The 19,338-nt window shown below is 53.4% G+C and overlaps 1 protein-coding gene across 1 annotated transcript; it reads left to right on the plus strand.

Annotated features, from left to right (window-relative positions):
• Positions 1 to 6,969: 6,969 nt before the first annotated feature.
• Positions 6,970 to 14,648, plus strand: KRT78 (keratin 78). Its single transcript, XM_032876700.1, has 9 exons — positions 6,970 to 7,575; positions 7,983 to 8,197; positions 9,161 to 9,221; positions 9,700 to 9,795; positions 10,625 to 10,789; positions 11,179 to 11,304; positions 13,657 to 13,877; positions 14,112 to 14,146; positions 14,228 to 14,648. The coding sequence occupies exons 1-9, from the start codon at positions 7,207 to 7,209 to the stop codon at positions 14,491 to 14,493; spliced, it is 1,554 nt and encodes a 517-aa protein (XP_032732591.1). The 5' UTR covers positions 6,970 to 7,206; the 3' UTR covers positions 14,494 to 14,648.
• Positions 14,649 to 19,338: the final 4,690 nt, after the last annotated feature.

Below are 19,338 nucleotides of genomic sequence, written 5' to 3' on the forward strand. Positions count from 1 at the left end.
ACTGGCCATGCCCTGGCCACTTGCAACGAGCTGTGGCCAAAGTATTTACACCCCAGAAAATGGCCAGTGATACAGAGCTGTGTTCTCTCAACCTGCAGAGTGTGCATGGTCCCACAGCTGGGCATGGCTGCCCGCCCCTGAGCCCAGTGAGTCCCTTCCTGGCTTCTGGTGCTCTGCCAAGTAAGGAAACATGCACCATGCATACTGCTCCAAGGAGTCTCAAGGGTGCGGCGGTGCCCCCTGGGCAGACCCCCGTTCTCAGCCTGACTTGGCCTCTCACTGTCTTTGAGATCCCGGGCGCTTGCTTCCGTTTCTGTGCCTGTAGCAAGAGAGACAGTAATACCCGCTTCTCAGATGGGGACGAGGAGACAGACATTTAAATTTGGAACTCCTAGGCAAAGCTTTATAAATCCCTGCTCTCCAAGGCTTCTGTGTGGGAATGGCTCTCCCTGTGGGTTTTGGGGGCTCATTACCTGTGGAGGCAGTGGCAGGGCCCACCCCTTTCTTGTTGCAATGAGCCCGTTCTCCCCATCTCTGGCTGGGTGCCACCTTCCTCTGCTGCCAGTGCAGGGAGGAGGACAGGGCCTTCTGTCCCAGCCCAGTGGGCAGGAAGGTGCTGGGGCAGGGAACACTGGCATGTGCTCTGTGTGGCCTGGGGCTCCGCGAGGGGCCACTTTCATCTCCTCCTCCTTCTTTCCTGCCCCACAGGCTAAGAGAGATGTATTATAGAAATTGGCCACATTGGAAAGATGCTGCTCCCTCCTTGTCCTACTGGCTTTGGGACAGCTTCAAGCCTTCCTGCTTGGATGCAGGAAGCAGTACCGGGTTGATCCGTGTTTCTGAGATGATGCCGTGTAGGCCATTGGCACATGGATGAACGTTTGACATTCTAACAGCCATGTCTTACTTGAATATGAATTAGAAAAATTACAACTAGCACACCAAGGCCATGACTTCAAGGACATTACTGCCTAGGGGCAGGATAAGAATAAAGTAAATTGATTTGTAGAAAATTATCAATGGGACACCTGGGTAGCTCAGTTGGTTAAGCGTCCAACTCTTGATTTCACCTTGGGTCATGACCACAGGGTCGTGAGATCCAGCCCCGGATCTGGCTCTGTGCTCAGCGCCGAGTCTGCTAGTACCTCTCCCTTTGCTCCTCCCCCCTTCTTTCTCTAATAAATAAATAACATCCTTAAAAAAATAAAGAAAGCTATTAAGCACATAATGATATCCATGGGTATCCCTCCACGATGGTGAGGGTCGAATGGATGAATGGTGTTTGGGATGTTCTGGGTTAGAATTTGGCACATATTTCTCAGCTGTGATGGCCTAACTGAGGGAAAGTCCTGTGACTAGAGCAGGGAAAGTCATGGGCTGTCCGTGGTTGGGGTGGGGATGCAGGCTGAAGACAGGTGAGGGACACTTTTGTGTCTGGTTCCCCTCAAACAATGGGACACTAACCAAGCTCTTCATTGCCCCCTAAACACCAGGAAAATGGAACAAGTGTGGACAGCACAGCCTCACCCTGATCCCAGGAGATGATTTTTCCTTCTTTCTGAGCGTGCCAAGAATAAGAACACCTGCTCCTGCTTCTAGAAGGTCCTCAGGCTCCCACGGTACCCTGTACGTGGCACCTTCAACACTTTCATTGCACTTACTGTTTTTTTGCATAGGTTTCCCGCTAGATTGCAAGTTCCACCAAGACAGGGATTTCTATTGTCCTTTGTGTACCCTGGGCTAGCACAGTACCCTGTCCAGCACCTGGCAGTGCTTTGTTGATGTTGATAATGGATGCAGTTCGAGAAAAGAGTTTCGCTTTTGGATCTGCTGTATGACCTTGGGCAAGTTGCTTTACCTATCTGGGCTTTACATAGTTAAATTGTCCTTCAACACTGATATTTCCAGGTATCTGAAAGGAGCACTGTGTGGTGATGAAGGGCAGACTGTAGTGCCCAGTGACCTGTGTTCGAGGTCCTGCTCTGTAGCATACTAGCTGCATGGCCTGAAGGAAATTCTTTTTTCTCATAGGCACCTCGGTTCCCTTTTCTTTTCTTTTAAATTATTTATTTATGTATTTATTTATTTGAGAGAGAGAGAGAGAGAGAGAGAGAACATGAGAGAGGTCAGTGGGAGAAGAAGACTCCCTGTTGAGCAGGGAGCCTGATATGGGATTCGATCCTGGGACTCTGGGATCATGACCTGAACTGAAGGCAGCCGCCCAACCAACTGAGCCACCCAGGTGCCCTCAGTTCCCTTTTCTATAAATTGGTGATACTAATAATACCCATTTCACAGAGTTGTGAGGATTACATGCTTAATATATGTAAAATTCTTAGAATGGAGCTGACATGCAGGCCATTTATTTTTTACTTATTGCTTTGTTGTTGGATAAAATAATTCACTGGCAATATTATCTTAATAGTTTTGTAGGTCAGACAGAGACTATCTGGGATAGTCTCTGAGATATTTGGTACATTTCTGAGGTTCTTGAAGAAAGACAGGACATGGGGTGAGGTACAATGGATGCAAGGGAGTGGGAGATACAGGCTTCCACTTACGGAATTCCACTTATGGAATGGATGAGGTCTGGGAATGAAAGGCACAGAATAGGGAATGCGGTCAATGGTAAGGTCATAATGTTGTTTGGTGACAGATGGGAGCTACACTGGCCAGTGAGCACAGCACAGTGTATAGACTTGTCCAATCACTATGTGTGCCCTTGAAACTAATGTAACATTGTGTGTCAATTCTATTTCAATGAAGGAATTGGATGCTGAATTAAAAAAAAAAAGGGGCTCCTGGGTGGGTCATTCATTAAGCGTCTGCCTTTGGCTCAGGTCATGATCCCAGGGTCCTGGGATTGAGCCCCGCATCAGGGAGTCTGCTTCTCTTTCCCCCACTCCTCCTGCTCATGCTCTCTCTCACTCTAATAAATAAATAAATAAAAATCTTAAAAAAATGGGGTCTGAAAAAGTACAACTGTGTAGATTTCCAAAGAACGGAGCATAGGCCCCACAGGACCTAGGCTGGGAGGATGTAAATCTGTAGAGGAAGGGTTTTCTAGGGGTGGGCCACAGGAGTCTGTCCTGTCTCCTCCAAGACCACGGCAGTAGGTCAATGTTCCTCCAAAAGAGGAATCCCCCGCTATACACCAACATGCAAACTTGTGAACTGGGGCAGTCCCTTTCAGGCTGCCCCCAGCTTCTGTATTCCTATGTGTAGCCTCCCTGGGACTCTATATTCCTTCAGAGTGGGGATGGGGCCTTATCCATCGTGTATGTCCTGTATCGCTTAGCTCAGCGCTCAGCCCACAGGAGGAGTTCAATACACACACACACACGTGTGCGCACGCACACACACACACACACTCACACACACACACACTCACACATGTCCATATTTTTCAATGCATTCATGTTTCCCACCTGGAGAAGGTGGTTGGAGATTTGCTTCAGAGAATAGAGTTTAGAGTCACAAGGACCTCCAGAGGCTGAAAGATGGAAGGAAACCAACAAGATGAAACTGACTGGGGATTCATGTGCTCAAAAGATACTTATTGCTCACCTCCTGCCCGCTAGGGACAGATCTAAGTGCAGAGGATACACAAAAGAGCAAGGGGACCCCATATCTGTCCTCATGGGGCTCACATTCTCCTGCAGGAAGACTGATGAGTGAAATGAGGGAGTGAAATACTCGCTGTGTAAGGCAGGGGCAGGCCCCAAGCTGAGAGAAAGAGACAAAAAGTGTTGGAGGAGGGATGGCCCCAGGGTTGCAATTTTGGTTTTAGCCCTGTGGGTAGCTGGGGAGGAGCATTCCTGGAAGAGGGAACAGCACGTGCAAAGGCTCCGAGGTGGGAGTGTTCCTGGCACGTTCGAGAATAAATTAGGGGGTAAGCTAGGTTAGTTAGGCCTCTCTCATGCCCTATACTTTCCTCTCCTTGTTGTAATTGCAGGGAAATACTTGTCTAATGGCCTGTTCCGTGTCTCTTTCTCCACAGGACTCTGAGCTCTCTTGGTGCAGCGGCTGGGCTTGCCCTTGGCTAAATTCTTAGTTCTCAGAGCAGGACCCGGCCCATAGTGGGTGACTGATCACATTTTGGTGAAAAAATAATGAATAAATGTGAGTAAATGGCATTTGGGTAAAAAAATAGACTGTGCAGGGACACCTGGGTGGCTCGGTGGGTTAGTCCTCTGCCTTCGGCTCAGGTCATGATCTCAGGGTCCTGGGATGGAGCCCCGCATTGGGCTCTCTGCTCAGCAGGGAGTCTGTTTCCCCCTGTCTTTCTGCCTGCCTCTCTGCCTCTGTGGTCTCTCTGTTGAACAAATAAATAAAAACTTCAACAACAACAACAAAAATAGACTGTGCAGACAGGACAGGCTTGAGGGAAAGAGGTTGGGGAATGATAGCTGTGGGGGTGGGAGGGAGGACTTAGGGTGAGGCGGGGAGGGAAGGGGTGAGGCAGGGAGGGAAGGGGCTGCAGGGGAGCCATGAGAAGCCGTTCCAGTCCGGCACTTTCCCAAAGGTGGGCGCAGGTGGCCAGGGCCTGCCGAGAATGATGTGTGGCTGAGGATGGTTAACCGGGAGCCCCGGACATAGCCTGTCAGAGCCTTCCCACTGCCAGGTTTCATGTGAAATTGTGATTCCAGCCATCGGCACTTTGGCCACTGCATGAGTGGAGATCCTTTTTTTATGCACCTCTGTGTACCCAGACAAGTCAGTCCTTCAGCGGGAGTCTAGCATTCAAATCCCCAAACTGTTTCAGCCTTCTCTCCATCACCGCGTGATTATTTATTTATGAATCATTCATTTCTTTTTAATTAAATTAATTAGTCAATTAATTAATTTATGTATTTATTTACTTAAAAGACCACAGAATCATCATATTTATTTATTTAAAATGTCATAGAATCGTTTTCTTTCTTTCTTTCTTTCTTTCTTTCTTTCTTTCTTTCTTTCTTTCAGTAAGCTCTCCGCCCAGCATGGGGCTCAAACTCTCTCGACCCCGAGATCAAGATTCGCACGCCCTACTGACTGAGCCAGCTAGGTGCCCCTGACTTTTTATTTATTTATTTTTTAAATACAAGGAAACATGTTACAGCAGCATTTGAGAACCTGGTACTTCAAGAAGTTCCCTGGGTGTGACTGTCGTGGGTAAGAACTCATTTCTGAAAACAAGTATCTGTTGATGCCTGGTGTGTGTCAGACTCTGAGCCGGAGACAGTGGTGGACATGTTATAAACAAGGGCTTAGTGGGTGGGTCCATGGGGCAGGGGTCGGATCTGGGTTGTGGTCCTGGCTCCAGCCTGATCCGTGGGGTGGGTGGCCTCGAGCAAGTCACTCAGATTACAGGCTCAGAGGTCACCTGGTGCAATGCTTAGGTTACCCAAGGGTGCACAGTCTCAGTACCCTGCCCTACCCCCTATGGGGACTCAGAGTCCTTAAGTGCAAAATGGGGCATTGGATAGATGACCTTGGAGCTTGCTCCAACTTTAATATTCTACAACGCTACAGAGATGAGGAAGTTCCAGGCCAGTGGGTTTGGTGCCATCCCACCTGTGATCTCTGTTCTCCACCCTTAATACTGGGGGGAAGGGGTAGTAGAGTCCAGTCTCCAGAAATGTTTCTCAAACACACGCATGGAAGGAAGGAAGGTACCTGGGCTTCCTTGCTGCTACGAAGTGGTCCCGAGGGGCAGGGTTTGGTGGTGGGCCCTCAGTGGGATCCAACCCATTTCCCAGATTTTCTTTCTAGACACTGGAGCTGCTCCAGGCTGCCTCTGTCTCCTCGGTGCACTCCGGTCTCCTGTTTGGATCTTTTCTCTCTTCTTCCTCACGTGGCCCCTCAGTCCCTTGATCTCTTCTATTCTTCCGGCGAAGGCCTGACCTCTTCTTCCTCTTGAGGCCATCTGTCATTTAGCTTTGTTCAGGGGTGTGCCATGTGGGGCTGGAAGAAGGAGGAAGGGGCTTCTAATCTTCCGGAGGGAGGGGAGGCTTGCTCACTGTTGTCTGGCCTGTGGGAGCATTGTTAGGACCAACTTCCTCATAGCATGTCTCTTGAGTGTTCATGAAGTTGAGTCCCTGTTTGTTCTTGCTTTGTGTTACATTAGTAAAGGCCCAGTCTCCTAGTTCTAAGAACTAGGTTGGGAGGCAGGGAGAAATAACCCTCCCACCATGTGAAGAAGGAATTTTAGGAATTTCTAAAAAGCAGAGCTACCCCACCCTGCTTGCCAGTAGTGGGAGAGTTTCAGTGGTGGCAGCTGGACGCTTCCCCCTGAGGGTCCTGTACTGGGTGGGGGGTTCATGGACTACCAGGGGGCAGAGACAGAATCTATCCCGGGGGCACCCCAAAGTTCCTGTGTCTGCTCCCAGAACCTCAAGGCAGTCTTTGGTGCTTTGATTTGTAACCGAACATAGGCAGTGCGTGACCTGAGAGGAAGGGCCTGGCACTGCACGTCTGGGGAAGGAGCAGGGACACGGGCTGGGCTTGGAAACATGCCACTTGCCCAGATCCTGGATGGAGATGCCTGGTTGGAGTGGGGTGGTGCCTGGTGGATGATTGCTGGGTTGAGCAAGAGAAGGGACTTGGACACCCTGTTTTTCGGTTTCATTTCCAAATCCCAGAGTGTCTTTTAACCAACGATGACAATAACACCTTTATTAACCTTGTAGCTTCACCTAAGCTGCCCAGAGCCTTCCTTCTCCGGTTACTGTAGATAGATTCTTTCTTGAGAAGTTTCACACTCCTCTGTCCAGCATGGAAAGCATGGAAAGGGCCCTCAGGTGCTCCCCTGAACCCCCTTTCTTCTTCCCCATTCCCCCATCTCCTTCTCTGGGAAGCCTTCCTTGAATGACTCTCAGTGGTAGTTCAGGGCCATCCCTCCCTACCCCCAGCACCTGGAGTCCAGGTCTCTGTCTGCTTCCTCGTCTTTGGGACATCTCCTGGTGGCCTGCGAGCTCTGAGGGCAAGGTCTGGGCTTCCTCTCCCTCGGGCTCCACACGTGTTGGGCCCCTGTCCTCCAGGTGTGTCAGAATAGGTCAGCCGGAGCCGGTGACAGACACAGTCAGGCCCAGAGCATCTTGCTCCCCAAGGCCCAGCCCAGGCACGGGAGGGGATAAAAGTCTCGTTCTGGGGCCTTGGGGCAGGAACTCACACACCTGGATTATCCTCCGTCTGTCTGCAGCTGTGTGACCTTCCGTCTCTACCATGTCTCGATCATCATGCCAGGCCCGGAGGGGCTTTGGCGCTCGCTCTGCCTGTTCTGCACCCCTGGGGGGCCGTGGCGGCTCGAGCAGCTTCAGCAGCAGAAGCCTCATTTCCTTTAGGGGCTGCAGAGGAGCCTCTAGTGGGAGGGTTTGGGGATCAGGGGGAGGACCAGGGGTACGGTTTGGGGAGGGCCATGGTGGGCCCAGGATTTCCTTGTGCCCTCCGGGGGGCATCCAGGAAGTGACCATCAACAGTAGTTTGCTGACCCCACTGAAAATGGAGATTGACCCTCAGTTCCAGGTGGTGAGGACTCAGGAGACCCAAGAGATCAGAACCCTCAACAACCAGTTTGCTTCCTTCATTGACAAGGTGAGGGTCCACTCAGGTAAGCCCCTCTCCTTGCCTCCCTCAGAAGAATCATTCTCCAGGGATTTGGGAATGGGGAGGTCTGCTCTGCTACCACGTTTTTAGTGCTTCTGCAGCAAAGAAGTCCTTCCTGTGGTCTAACTGCAGGCTTTCTATGCGGAGCCTCCGCTGTTCTATGGTTGGGGCTCAGGAACAGAGAACAGTCATTCAGCAGTGGACCCTCCCCCGTTAGCCAATCCCCATCATTTTGATGTGTTTAGAGTCTCCTGGGAGGGCACAAGGCTGCCCCTGCCCAGGATGGACTGGGAGGTAGAGGAAAGGTGGATTGAGGGTCTGTGAGGTTTTCCTTGCCAGATCCTGTGGCCAGGGAGTCCCCCAGGAACCTCAGGGAGCCTCTGCTTGGATCCCAGGTGCGCTTTCTGGAGCAGCAGAACAAGGTCCTGGAGACCAAGTGGGAGCTGCTGCAGGGGCTGGGCGTGAGTGACAGCCCCCCGGACCTGGAGTCTTTCTTTGAGGGCTACCTGGCCCGGCTCCGGTGGCAACTGGAACAGCTCCAGAGGGAGCGAAGGGCTGTGGACGCCGAGCTGAAGTCCTGCCAGGACCAGGAGGAGGAGTATAAGGCCAAGTAGGCAAACCCTGAGGTCCCATGGGGTCTGGGAGGGCTTGGATCCGCAGTTGGAGGGCCTCCCCCATGCTGAGCTCCCAGAGACACAGGACGGTCCTCCCTTCTGCATCCCATTCCCTCTGATTCTCAGGGGTCCCCCCACCCCTCACCATGGTAGGTAAGGAGGCCCCCCAGTCCCTGATGCCCGGGTCTGGAGAGCCTCAGTGCCAATAGACCCAGCTCTGAGGGCCATGATTTGGGTCAGGGCTGGGAGGGGCTTCTTTAAACAATGCCTCCCCGGGTTTTTCCTCGATAAATTCCTGTTGAGCAGGCTGTGGGCTGAGGTGACTCAGATGTTCTCTGGTCCTGGTGGTGGAAGGGAATCCATTTAGTGGGACCATCCCCCGGCGTGTGGCATGATTCACAGCTGCGCTATGTTTCCGGGTTCCCCACCTAGGTCACTTGGTGGTGTGGAGGGAGCCCTGGACGAACAGGAGGCTTGGGTTTGGTGACTGCGAGCCAGGGGTAGCTGGGCGGCCTTTTGTCTTTGCCAGCCTCAGTTCCCCATCTGTAAGATGGCATGGGAGGTGGAGCGGGTCCTGGAAAGAGGCCAGGAGACCTGGTTTTAGATCTGCTTGGGCTACCTAATTATTGATGACTTGGGCAAACCATGAATCTCTCTGACAAAAGCCAAAATGCCTGCTTCACATGATGATTGTGAGCAGCGAGTGTGAAAATGTGTTGGAATGTGCCTGATAGACGTGATGGAAAGTGGCCTCACGTGGCTAAGTGGACATGAGCTGAAGGAGTGGAGATGGATGTAGCCAGGACGTGGCGATGACTTCCTGATGGGAACGGCAGAGGGTCGGGCTGGTTACGTGTCCTGCTTGGGAGCGTCTAAGGGCAAGGGGAGGTTGTGCTTGGGAGGGGCAGGGGCTCCGATCTCGCTGCCTCAGGCAGCATCCTTCTGTACTTATTTGACAGGTATGAGGAGGAGGCCCACAAGCATGCCACGGCTGAGAATGACTTTGTGGTCCTAAAAAAGGTGAGGGTGGGAGTCAGCTGCTTCACTGGGATCCCGAGCCCCCACCATGCACAAAGCCCAGTCCTGGGCTGGGACCAGAGATCCTAATGCAGGACATGATCCTAATGCAGGACACGACCTCACACTGCCTGCAGAGGGCCCCCAGGGAAATGGGACACCTATGTAGACACAGGGGCCCCAGAACAAGATCTGATGGAAGGACCACAGGATGAGCTCTGGGAGTCACTGTGGGAGAGGCTGGGGAGGGAGTGGAAGATGCAGAACTGGTTGAGAGTAATCAGGGAAGGCTTCCTGAAGGCGGTGTGTGTCAGTGTCAGGCAAAAGGGAGAGCAGGGCAAGGGGGCTGGAGGAGGAATGAAGGGGTCTCTGGGGACAGCCGTGGGTGAGCGTTGGGCAGTGTGCGAACAGAACTCCTGAGCCAGAGTGGGAGCCACCAACAGGAGGTGGGAGGACATGGTTTTTGTCTTCCTGTCCCCAGGATGTGGATGGGATTTTCCTGAGCAAGATGGAGCTGGAAGGCAAGCTGGCGTCTCTCCGAGAGTACCTCTGCTTCTTGAGGCAACTCGGTGAAGAAGTGAGGATCTACCAAGGGTCAGCGGGAGTGGCAGAGGGGGCAGGGCAAGCAGGCTTCCTGGCTACAGTGGGAGTGGCCAGGAGGCTACACCTCGTTAGGGTGAGTTAATTCCAGTCGTTCAGTCATTTGACAAACAGATACGGAGAATGTACTGTGTGGATTGGTAGGTATTGGAGATACAGTAGTGAATAAGCAGACAAAAATCACGATGCTTGCTTTCTGTTGAGAGATGGACAGTCAATTATAGACCTAGTAAAGGAGTAAATTTTATAATATGTCAGAAGGTGATCAATGCTATGGCAAACAGGGACAGGAGGCTTAGGAATGTAGGGGGAGGTGGGGCAGGTGGTAATTTCAAATAGGGTGGTCAGAGTGGCCTTTATTTAGAAGATAAAGCTTGAGTAAAAATTGGAAGGAAGTGAGGAAGTTAATCAGGCAGGTGGAACCAGAGATTCCGGGCAGAGGGAAGGGCCCCCAGTGGTGAGTTGGTATCCTTGTGGAAGCAAGGAGGCCATGGGGGTCGGAGTAGAAGGAGGAGAGGAGGGGCTGTGACAAGCAGTCAGAGAAATGATGGGGACCGGGTGATTTCAAGCTTGCAGGGCATTTACTTTTAATGTCCAAACTGCAATGGCATTAGACACCATCTCCTATAACCCTGGTTTTCATATGAGGAGACAGTAGGGGACAGGACAGGACAAATACCCAGTGGAATGAGGGCTGCCCCCTGATGGAGTTCATGGGCAGGAAGTCAGGCATCCTGCCCTGCTGCCTGGGGCTTCGGGGGAAAGGGAGTGGAGGCAGGTGGACACTGAGTTAGTCTTCCTTGCAGGAACTGGGCCAGCTCCAGACCCAGGCCAGTGACATGTCTGTGGTGCTGTCCATGGACAACAACCGAGTCTTGGACTTCAGTGACATCATTGCGGAGGTCCGCGCCCGGTATGAGGAGATTGCCCAGAGCAGCAAAGCTGAGGTGGAGATGCTGTACCGGACCAAGGTGCCAGAGCTGGGTGGGAAGGATGGTGGGGGGCAGCACGGGGCAGGAAAAGGCTGGGTCTCCCTGCCCACATCTCAGATGTGGTTGTCCAACTCGGTCCCACAACATTCCAGTGGTTGTCCAACTCGGTCCCCTTGGGGGACCAGAGCTCTGGGGCTGGGTGGCATGGCCCACTTCCCGTCTCTAGGAGGGGGGCAGTGCAGGGAAACCGTGCGAGACCAGCCTGGACTGTTGCAAGCTCATCCCACCATACCCCTGCTTCAGCATTTAACCTGCATTCCAAGTGAGGGCTTGAGGAGGCACAGAACTGGGGACATGGTGTTTCTCATGGTCCTGGGGTCAGAGGTGAGGGTCCTTTCAACCAATGGTGTCATCTCCATCCCCATCAGTACCAGGAGCTTCAGGCATCTGCCCGACTTCATGGTGACAGTATGAAGGAAACCAAAGTCCAGATCTCTCAGTTGCAGCAGACGAGTAAGAGGCTGCAAAGTCAGATCGAGAACCTCAAGAAGCAGGTAAGACTCCCGGAGCTCCCCAGGACCCCCCACTTTGGACTACTTTTGTGCCAGGGTCACTGCTGGTTTGGTGTGCGGGTTTGATAACTATCTGGAGCTTTGGATACTTCTGGTGGAGAGAGGCTCAAGCCCATTTCGGAGAAATTTGGCCTCCATCCTACGACTTCAAGCCCGTGTAAATTCTGCGTTGAACAACTCCAGGGGGCACTGCTCACCTGTCTCCATAGGCAGACATACATCTTGCTTCTGGCTCCTTGGGGAGAGGGTCGATCCATATTTTTGTCTTATTTTCTTGTCTTTCCTTACTCTTACTCCTCCAGCTCCGCAGACACTCTAGGGTCAGGGGCTGACTTTCTGGGTCCCGTGTTGGGGAGGGTGAGAGCCAGGACAGGGTGCAGGCGAGACTGTGGGGGGAGTGAGCGCTCCTTAGGCAGACCTTTGCACAGGTTGGAGGTGATGTTGTTGTGGCCTGGTGTAGGCTGGGGTGGGGAGAGGAGGAGGGAGAGGATGGCAAGGGCAGGGACGTGCTTCCTTGTTCATTCTGGAGCCCTCATGTCTAGATGTGAAAGACTGTAGACTCTTTAGCTTTCCAGTCTCTTTGCACTCACTTCCCCCAAACCCAAAAAATCGGTTTTTGGATCGGGCGGTTTCTTCAAGCATTTCAGCTTGACTCCCAGGGCACACGCACATGGCCTGTCCTCTGCCAGGCAGGATCCTCCCAGGCAAGCTCTCGAAGCTCAGGTCATTCAAAGACCAGACTCAGTCTCCACCCATCCCCACCTGTTTTCCTTTGGAATGTGAGGTAGGACTGAGATGAAGGTGACCTGGTCCCATTATTCAGTTGGCTGCCACAGTGTTTTTGCCCATAAATTTGCATTCCTTACTTGGGAATTCCCCGGGGTGTCTGTTAAAATGCAGATTCCTGGGCCTTTGTCAGGGACTCAACCTCTAAGGGTAGCCCAGAAACCTACTTTCTGAGCTTACTTCACCCAGTTGGGAGCATGCAGTCTCAGCCCAGCTGCCTGTACTTAGGAGGGCTACCACGTCCCCGCAGCTGGGAGCTGCCACAAGGTACCTTTCTTGCGAGAATCCCTCTTGGGAATGCAGTACCCCCCTTACTCTTCCTTTTCCTGCACAAACATGATGGACCAGACTCCTTTGTGCAGGTCCTGGCAGAGCCCTGCAGGCTGGGAGCGGTGGACCAGCTGTTGGGTTAGGGACGCAGCTCTGCCCCTCGCTACCTTTCTGAATCTCCGTTTCTTCATCTGGAGAAGAGAGCCAATGTTCCACATCCACAGGGCGCTTGTGTATAGAACAGAACAGAATAATGAGGCTAGAATGGGAGTAGAATAATGAGAGCCTTTAGGGAATGCCTTCCTTCCTGATCCTGAGGATCAGTCGGCTAGATGGCCAGGTAGATGGGGATGTTTTTCTTGCTCTCCTTCTGCGAGTTTTCTATCAGATCAAAGAGGTAAGCACAGAGAGGGTGTTTCTCAAACCCCAAACTGAGGCATATGGTTCCATATGCTTTGATAGTAGGACAAAGTTTTTGAAGTGAGGTTGTTCTAAAATGATCAAGGACCTTGGCAACCCTCAAGATGATGCTTGGTCGATAATGCTCCATGCAGCGGGGCTGGAAGAACATTAAGAGTCCAGGGAGAAAGTGCCTCGAGGAACGGGCTAAGGGATGGGTTTCTGGGGCTGCTGCAACACAGCACCACAGACTTGGAGGCTTGACACACCAGACCACATGTTCTCTCAGTTCTGGAGGCCAGACCTATGGAATCAGGTGTTGGCAGGTGCACTCCCTCTGAAGGAGTGGGGGCGGGGCAGGGGGGCAGGGAAATCCTTCCTTGCCTTACCCCAGCCTCTGGTAGCCTGAGAATCCTTGACATTCCTTGTCTTTCGGCTGCATCACTCCATCCCTGCCTCCATGGTCACATGGCATCATCACTCTGTATCTGTCTCTGTGTTCTGTCATCTTTTTCTAGGGACACTACTCATGGAATTTAAGGCTTATTCTATATACATACGTATGATAGTCATCTTGAGATCTTTGACGACTTACATCTGTGAAGACCCTATTTCCAAATAAGATCACAGTCTGAAGTTCTAGGTGGACATGACATTTTTGGGGACACTATTCAACACACTCCAGGAGTTAAGGAAACAGAAGAGGCAATGCTTTCCCTTAGAATGAGAGGAACTGGGGGAAGGGGGATGGCTGTGGATAATTTTGAGCTCATAAGATTGTGGTCTACCCTGGGCTTTAGGCTCTAGCCACAGTAGGTTCCTTGGGAGGCTGTGCTGGACTTGCAGCCACCTTCTGTCTCATCTCTACTCCCCTTCCAGAATGCCGACCTGCAGGCCACCATTGCCGATGCCGAGCGCCGTGGGGAGCTGGCCCTCAAGGATGCTCAGACCAAACTGGACGAGCTGGAGGCCGCCCTGAGAGCAGCCAAGCAGGACCTAGCCCGGGTGCTGCGCGAGTACCAGGAGCTCATGAGCACGAAGCTGGCTCTGGACGTGGAGATCGCCACCTACCGCAGGCTGCTGGAGGTTGAGGAGAGCAGGTGGGGACCTGGGAACATGGGAGAAATGGGAGCAGAAGATGGACCACCACCGAAGTGCTCTCCTTGCTGAAGGGGATTCTGAGATTTCCTAGCACTCTGAGACACCGAGGGCAACCTATCCTGCTGGGAGGGTTTTAAACTCGGGACTATGGATTTGATCTGCTGAAAGGGTCAAATACCTGGGGGCATATTCTTTGCAGCCTTTCTGAGCATTTCCTCTTCTTTCTCTGCCAGGATGTCTGGGAGGTGCACCAGCCAGGTCACTATCTGTGAGTATCAGGGTGCTTGGGGAGAGTGGTCCCCATGGGGAACCAAGGACCGTGCTGAGAACATGGTACATTTCTTGGCAGCTGTGGGCGGAGGCAGCGTCGTTGTGTCTGGAGGAGCGGGCAGTGACCTGGGGGCCACTTGTGGACTTGCAGACGGGAAAGGCAGCTTTGGGTCCAACTGCTCCAGCATTGTGACTGGAGGCTCCAATGTCATCCTGGGCTCTGGGCAGGGTCCTGTTTGGGGCTCCTGCTCTGTCTCGGGCTCTAGCTCTGGCTCTAGCTCTGGCGGCCACACCATCCTGAAGAAGACAGTGGAGTCAAGTCTGAAGACGTCTGTCACTTACTGAGTGACCTTGCAGCCACTTGTTCCTTGTGCCTTCCCGAGCCCTCTCAGCACTGCTCCTACCTCCACCACCCACCTCCCTGCACGGCCAGCTCCGTGTCCACTGCCCACAGCCTGAGCCAGCCCACAGAGGACTCTGCGAAAGTCAATAAAACCATGTTTGCCTGCTGTTCTGAGTGTGTGCCCAGTCTGCTCTGCTCCGCATAGGGGTTTGTGTTTCATTTGCCTGCTGTCTGCCCCAGGCCCAGATCCAACACGCCCTGTCCTCCAGCCAACCAGCCTCATCCTCTCCTCTCCACAGTTCTCAGGTGGAGCTGGGAAACCTCTGGTGGGCTTGGCCAGCCACGTATTTTCCTTTGTGGGGGAGGGGAGAGGCCAGAGACCCAGTGATCAGAGCCTGGGGGCCAGAACCAAGGGTCACCACCTTCATCCTCCTCACCTGTCCCTGGACCTCCATCTTTCTAGCTCTTCTGGGAAATGAAGCAGCACCCATTTCTCCTTGAGTGGGGGTGTCTTCCTTTCTCTCTCCCCTCTCCCATTGTTTTCCTCCCACAAATTTGATTGAGTGCAAAGCATGCTTAAGGCATGGTGCCAGGGCTGGGTTACACTGGCAAGCAAGATCAACCCCATCCAGCCCTCCCAATGGGGTCAGTGTCTCTCTTTTTAAAAGAGTAAGCTCTATGTCCAGTTTGGGGCTCAAACTCACAACCCTGAGCTCTGGTGGACTCGGAGGTAGGAAAGGTGCCCCTGGGTTCAGTCTCTCCCATCCCTTCAGTCTGCGGGTTCTCTAGCATAATGCCTCCCACCCGTGAGAGCCAGATCTTCCTTCTGGAGTCTGTGGTTACCAGTGCCAGAGGCCAGCCTCCTGTGGCTCATTCAGACAGCCTGTGTTGGAGGATGGGGGTTTCTCGGGGGTCATTTCTTTGTGTCCTGTCCTTTCTTCTGGTCCTTTCCCAGTGGTGTGCTGGCTCCACATTCATCCGGGGTAGCAAGCTGGGTCTTGTCACGTCAGCCTCACCTCCTCTCTGAGCTTTAACCTGGCCCCTCTCCTGGACAGGGGTGCCCCCAAGCAGGTTAATAAGTCTGACACTAAGCAATAATAAGCACTGACACTAAGCAATAGTTTTAAATGCAGGTTCCGAGGGCGTTTAGAGGGGAGGCTGGAGGGCAGAGATGAAGGTTCCTTGTGGCACTGTGCAGCTTCCCTGCCACTCCTTCTGGCAATTCAGCTCTGCCTCAGGCTTGCATCTCACCCAGCAAAACAGAAGCAGTGTTGCTGCCCAGCCCACTCCTCCCAGAAGGCAATTTGTGGAATGTCTATTACTGTTTAGGAATAGCCAATGGGCATCTCACCCCTCATCCCAATCAGTTCATCAGAGGGCTTCTTCCAGGTCTCCACTCTGCTCCCCGGATGCCCTCCATTTCCTCCATCTCCACTGATGTTTCAGTAGCCCTTCCAGCTTGTTCCCTGGTAAAATAACTGTACTCCAGGCTGAAGACAGCTGCTCATTCCTGTTCCTCCTTCTTCTCACGTGTGCACCAGATTTTTCTCCTCCTGGAAACCTTCCCTAATTCCCCAAGCCTGGCTACACCTGTTGTTGTCCTTGGCTCTGTCTCTGTCTGGTTCTGGTCTGGGATCCAGCTTTCCTATTAGTCTGGGACCAGTGGGCAGGTTGGTCTCCTGCACCCAGGATGGGGATCAGTGGCTCAGCTGCTGTGGGGTGGGGGGAGTTTGATGAGCTCTTGGGACTGGAATTCTGCCCATCCCCTTACCTCTTGGCTCTCACCCTATCACTGGGCCTGTCTGAACATGAGGCTGGAAACTTCTTCCCTCTTCTGCAGGATGCTCTATAGGAAGCCAGGAGCATGGGCCTCAGGGCCAGTTGCTAGGTGGGTGAAGAGGGTCACTTTCTCCACCCCAGCCCCTACCCCAGCTACCCATCAGCTCCTGCACTTGCTCTTCCCGTCTTCTCCCTCCCATGTGGCTCAACTCCAAACTCCATGGCCTAGGCCACAGGAGGTCATGTCATCCCTCCCCCATGTCCACCCTGCAACCAGCTTTAAGGGGAGGTTAGCCTTTTTCTCAGACTCAAGGATCTCTCCATTAAAAGTATCTGAGAAGGAGGCTTTTTAGCCTTCTGTAAGGGAGACATGAGCTGGAAAGCCCATGGCCCAGGAACCAGGATTCCTGGGCTTGTATCCCAGCTCTGCCACTTACCAATAGTGTGATTTTGACCAAGCTATGTAACCCCTCCAGTGTTCTCATCTGTGAGGATAGATTAATAATGCTGACCTCACAGGGCTGTGTGGGCGTGGTGCCATTCAGGATCCCAGCAGGAGACAAAATTCACCCAAGAAAGTTCACTTAGATGGGCTTTCATGCCAGGAGCTCCTAAGGAGGTGTGGGCATGGCTGAGGGAATGCAGAAAGGATGGAGGGGCCCTGAGGTCGGCAGAGCTGGAGGGGCCAACCTCGGTTTGTCCAGGGCTGAGCTGTTTTCCAGGACGTGGGCCTTCCCGTGGAAATGGAGAACCAGGATGAGGAGGTCACCTGTGTAGAGCTGAAAGACAAGAGGAAGAAGTGAGTGACAGATGGAAGAAGCTGTAATCATGGAGGACAGCAGAGAGGAAGCCAGGGAGAAATGCCTGCCCTTCCTTCCACCCTCCCAGATCTCCTGTCACTGCCCCCCCCAGCCTTGGCAAACTAGTGAAGCCAGAAAGCAAGGGAGCAGCCTACAGGGGTCTAGGAGGAGGGTGACTGATCTGGAGTCGGAAGGAGGCAGACGGAGCTCACCCAGCGTGGACATGAGATGCATTCCCACACCGAACGTGTTGGCCCTGTCATGACTGCTGAGTAAAGGCTGACTGTAATAGTCATCACAGTTGGCTTAGGAAGTCCTACCCCTATAGGAGGGTGCCCAAGGGCAGCAACTCTTGTCTTCACCCCTTATCTTTGCTATGACCCCGTATCCAGCCTGGCCTCCCATGGGTGCTGTTGGGGGCTCCACAGGCACCATTAGCCGTCTTGCCTTGTTCCTCCCACAGCAACCTGATATCCCCTTGGTGCTTGTGTCCTACCGCGGGGGGACCTGGGGGTGGGGGGCTAGGCAGGTGAAAGTCTCCAGGCATAGAAGCCCTTGGTTGAAGCAGCAGTGGAGGGGAGGAAACTGCTCCTCTTTAGCCACAGAGAGAAGGTCTGAACTTGGGTGTCCTGCCTGAAAGCAGAGAGGGCCTAAGGAGGCACTGTGTCTCTCCCCCGCCCCTGCTTTGTCTGGGCTGGGACCCCGGAGCCCCTGCCTGGCTGGGAGGGAGCCTGTCTCTAAGCAGGAACTCCCAGTGCGAGCCCTGGCAGCCTGTGCCACTGTCTATCACCAGCTTGCCCACAAAACCTGGCAGAAAGTACCAGGTCAACCTGTGGGGCTGTGGAATGTGTGGGGCCGACTCTATTCCCACCTCCCCGGCTGCCCTGACTCAGAGGGCTGACATCACTCCCTTCCCCAGAAGTCCCACTCCTGACTGTCTCCCCTTCCCACACACCAGCAGGGAGTGATAAGGGAGGCTGAGAAAGCGATCACAGCCTCAGGGACAGGAAACAAAGGTCAGTGGGAAGTGACACTTAGTCCCAGCTCTGTCCTGGGATTTCAGGCCAATGTTTTTTGAAAGGACTTCCCCTTTCATAAAGGCAGAGGGGGCCCAGAGAGGTTGCAAACAGCCCAAGGACACACAGTTCGGTGGGGATACACCTCCCAGCCTGGCTTGCCCAAATGCCTTGTATCCCAGCTCCCAGCAGAAGGGAGGATCTGTTCTTGGGCTTTAAGGGACTAATTCTGTGAGTGCCCCTCACCCCATTCCTCATGGGCGTTAGGTTCAACTTCTGTAGCAATTGGGAGCCACTTACACCCTCTCATAGTGGCCCTGGAAGAGTCCTGCAGCTTCTTTTATGCCCGGAGGGGGCTCGCTCTCCACCTGCCTTCCTCAGGCCTTGGGAGTGGGCCACTGTCCTCTCCTTCAGGACCCTGGGGCCACAAGTGGCCAGAGTTCCCGCTCGGGCTCTGGCTGACGTGGAAGGAGTGTGACAAGTGCTGTTGCTGCTCCTTCCCATGTGTGAGTCTCTCACCTCTCTGGGCCCATTTTCCAGTTTTCCAGCTGAAAGCTCAAGTGAGCAAGGAGGGCCAATTTCCAAAGTCATGACCGCAAATCTCCCTCAGTCCTAACATCTGACTAACATCTGATATCTCCACGTCTTCCTTTGGGGCTGTGTGAGTCCCAGGAGCCTGAGGTCAGAGGTGGGGTCACAGAGGGGACTATGTGAAGTGATTGAGGAGCTCCTGGCCCTTCTGAACCAAGCACCAGGCTCCTTGGGGGCTGGGAAGATGGGAATGTTGGGGTGCTCCCTGGGGCTCTTGGGGTCTTTGTTGAACACATTCTTCTTAGACCTGTACTTATGTCTAATCAGAATGGGATGTGTCCTCCACCCACCTCCTCCAGAGTGGCTGGGCCCTTCTAAGGTTGTCTGCTGTGGGACAGAGGGCTGGGGGGCCGCTCAGGTGACGGTCAAAGTGCCTTGTTTCTCTTCAGTCCCCCAGCAAAATGTGCTTTGCCCCATGCATCTCCCTGGCCTCGGGGCAAAGCCTGAGGTGCCCAGGCCTTTCCACTTCCTCCTCTAGTGGTCCAGCCCCATGGTTGGGCCGAAACCCTCTTTCTGTCCTTATACCCACTTTGCTTGGCATGGGGTCTCTGCCCCGCAGACAATCTGGCAGTGGATGACGGAAGAACAGATTGCCCCCACCCCACTCTGTCACCTGTGTCCCCCACCCTGGACCTGCAGGGTGGCAATGAGGCCGTGGGCT

The sequence above is a fragment of the Lontra canadensis genome, unplaced genomic scaffold, assembly GCF_010015895.1.
Source record: "Lontra canadensis isolate GAN:19392208 unplaced genomic scaffold, GSC_riverotter_1.0 scaffold59, whole genome shotgun sequence".
NCBI classification, from domain to species: Eukaryota; Metazoa; Chordata; class Mammalia; order Carnivora; family Mustelidae; genus Lontra; species Lontra canadensis.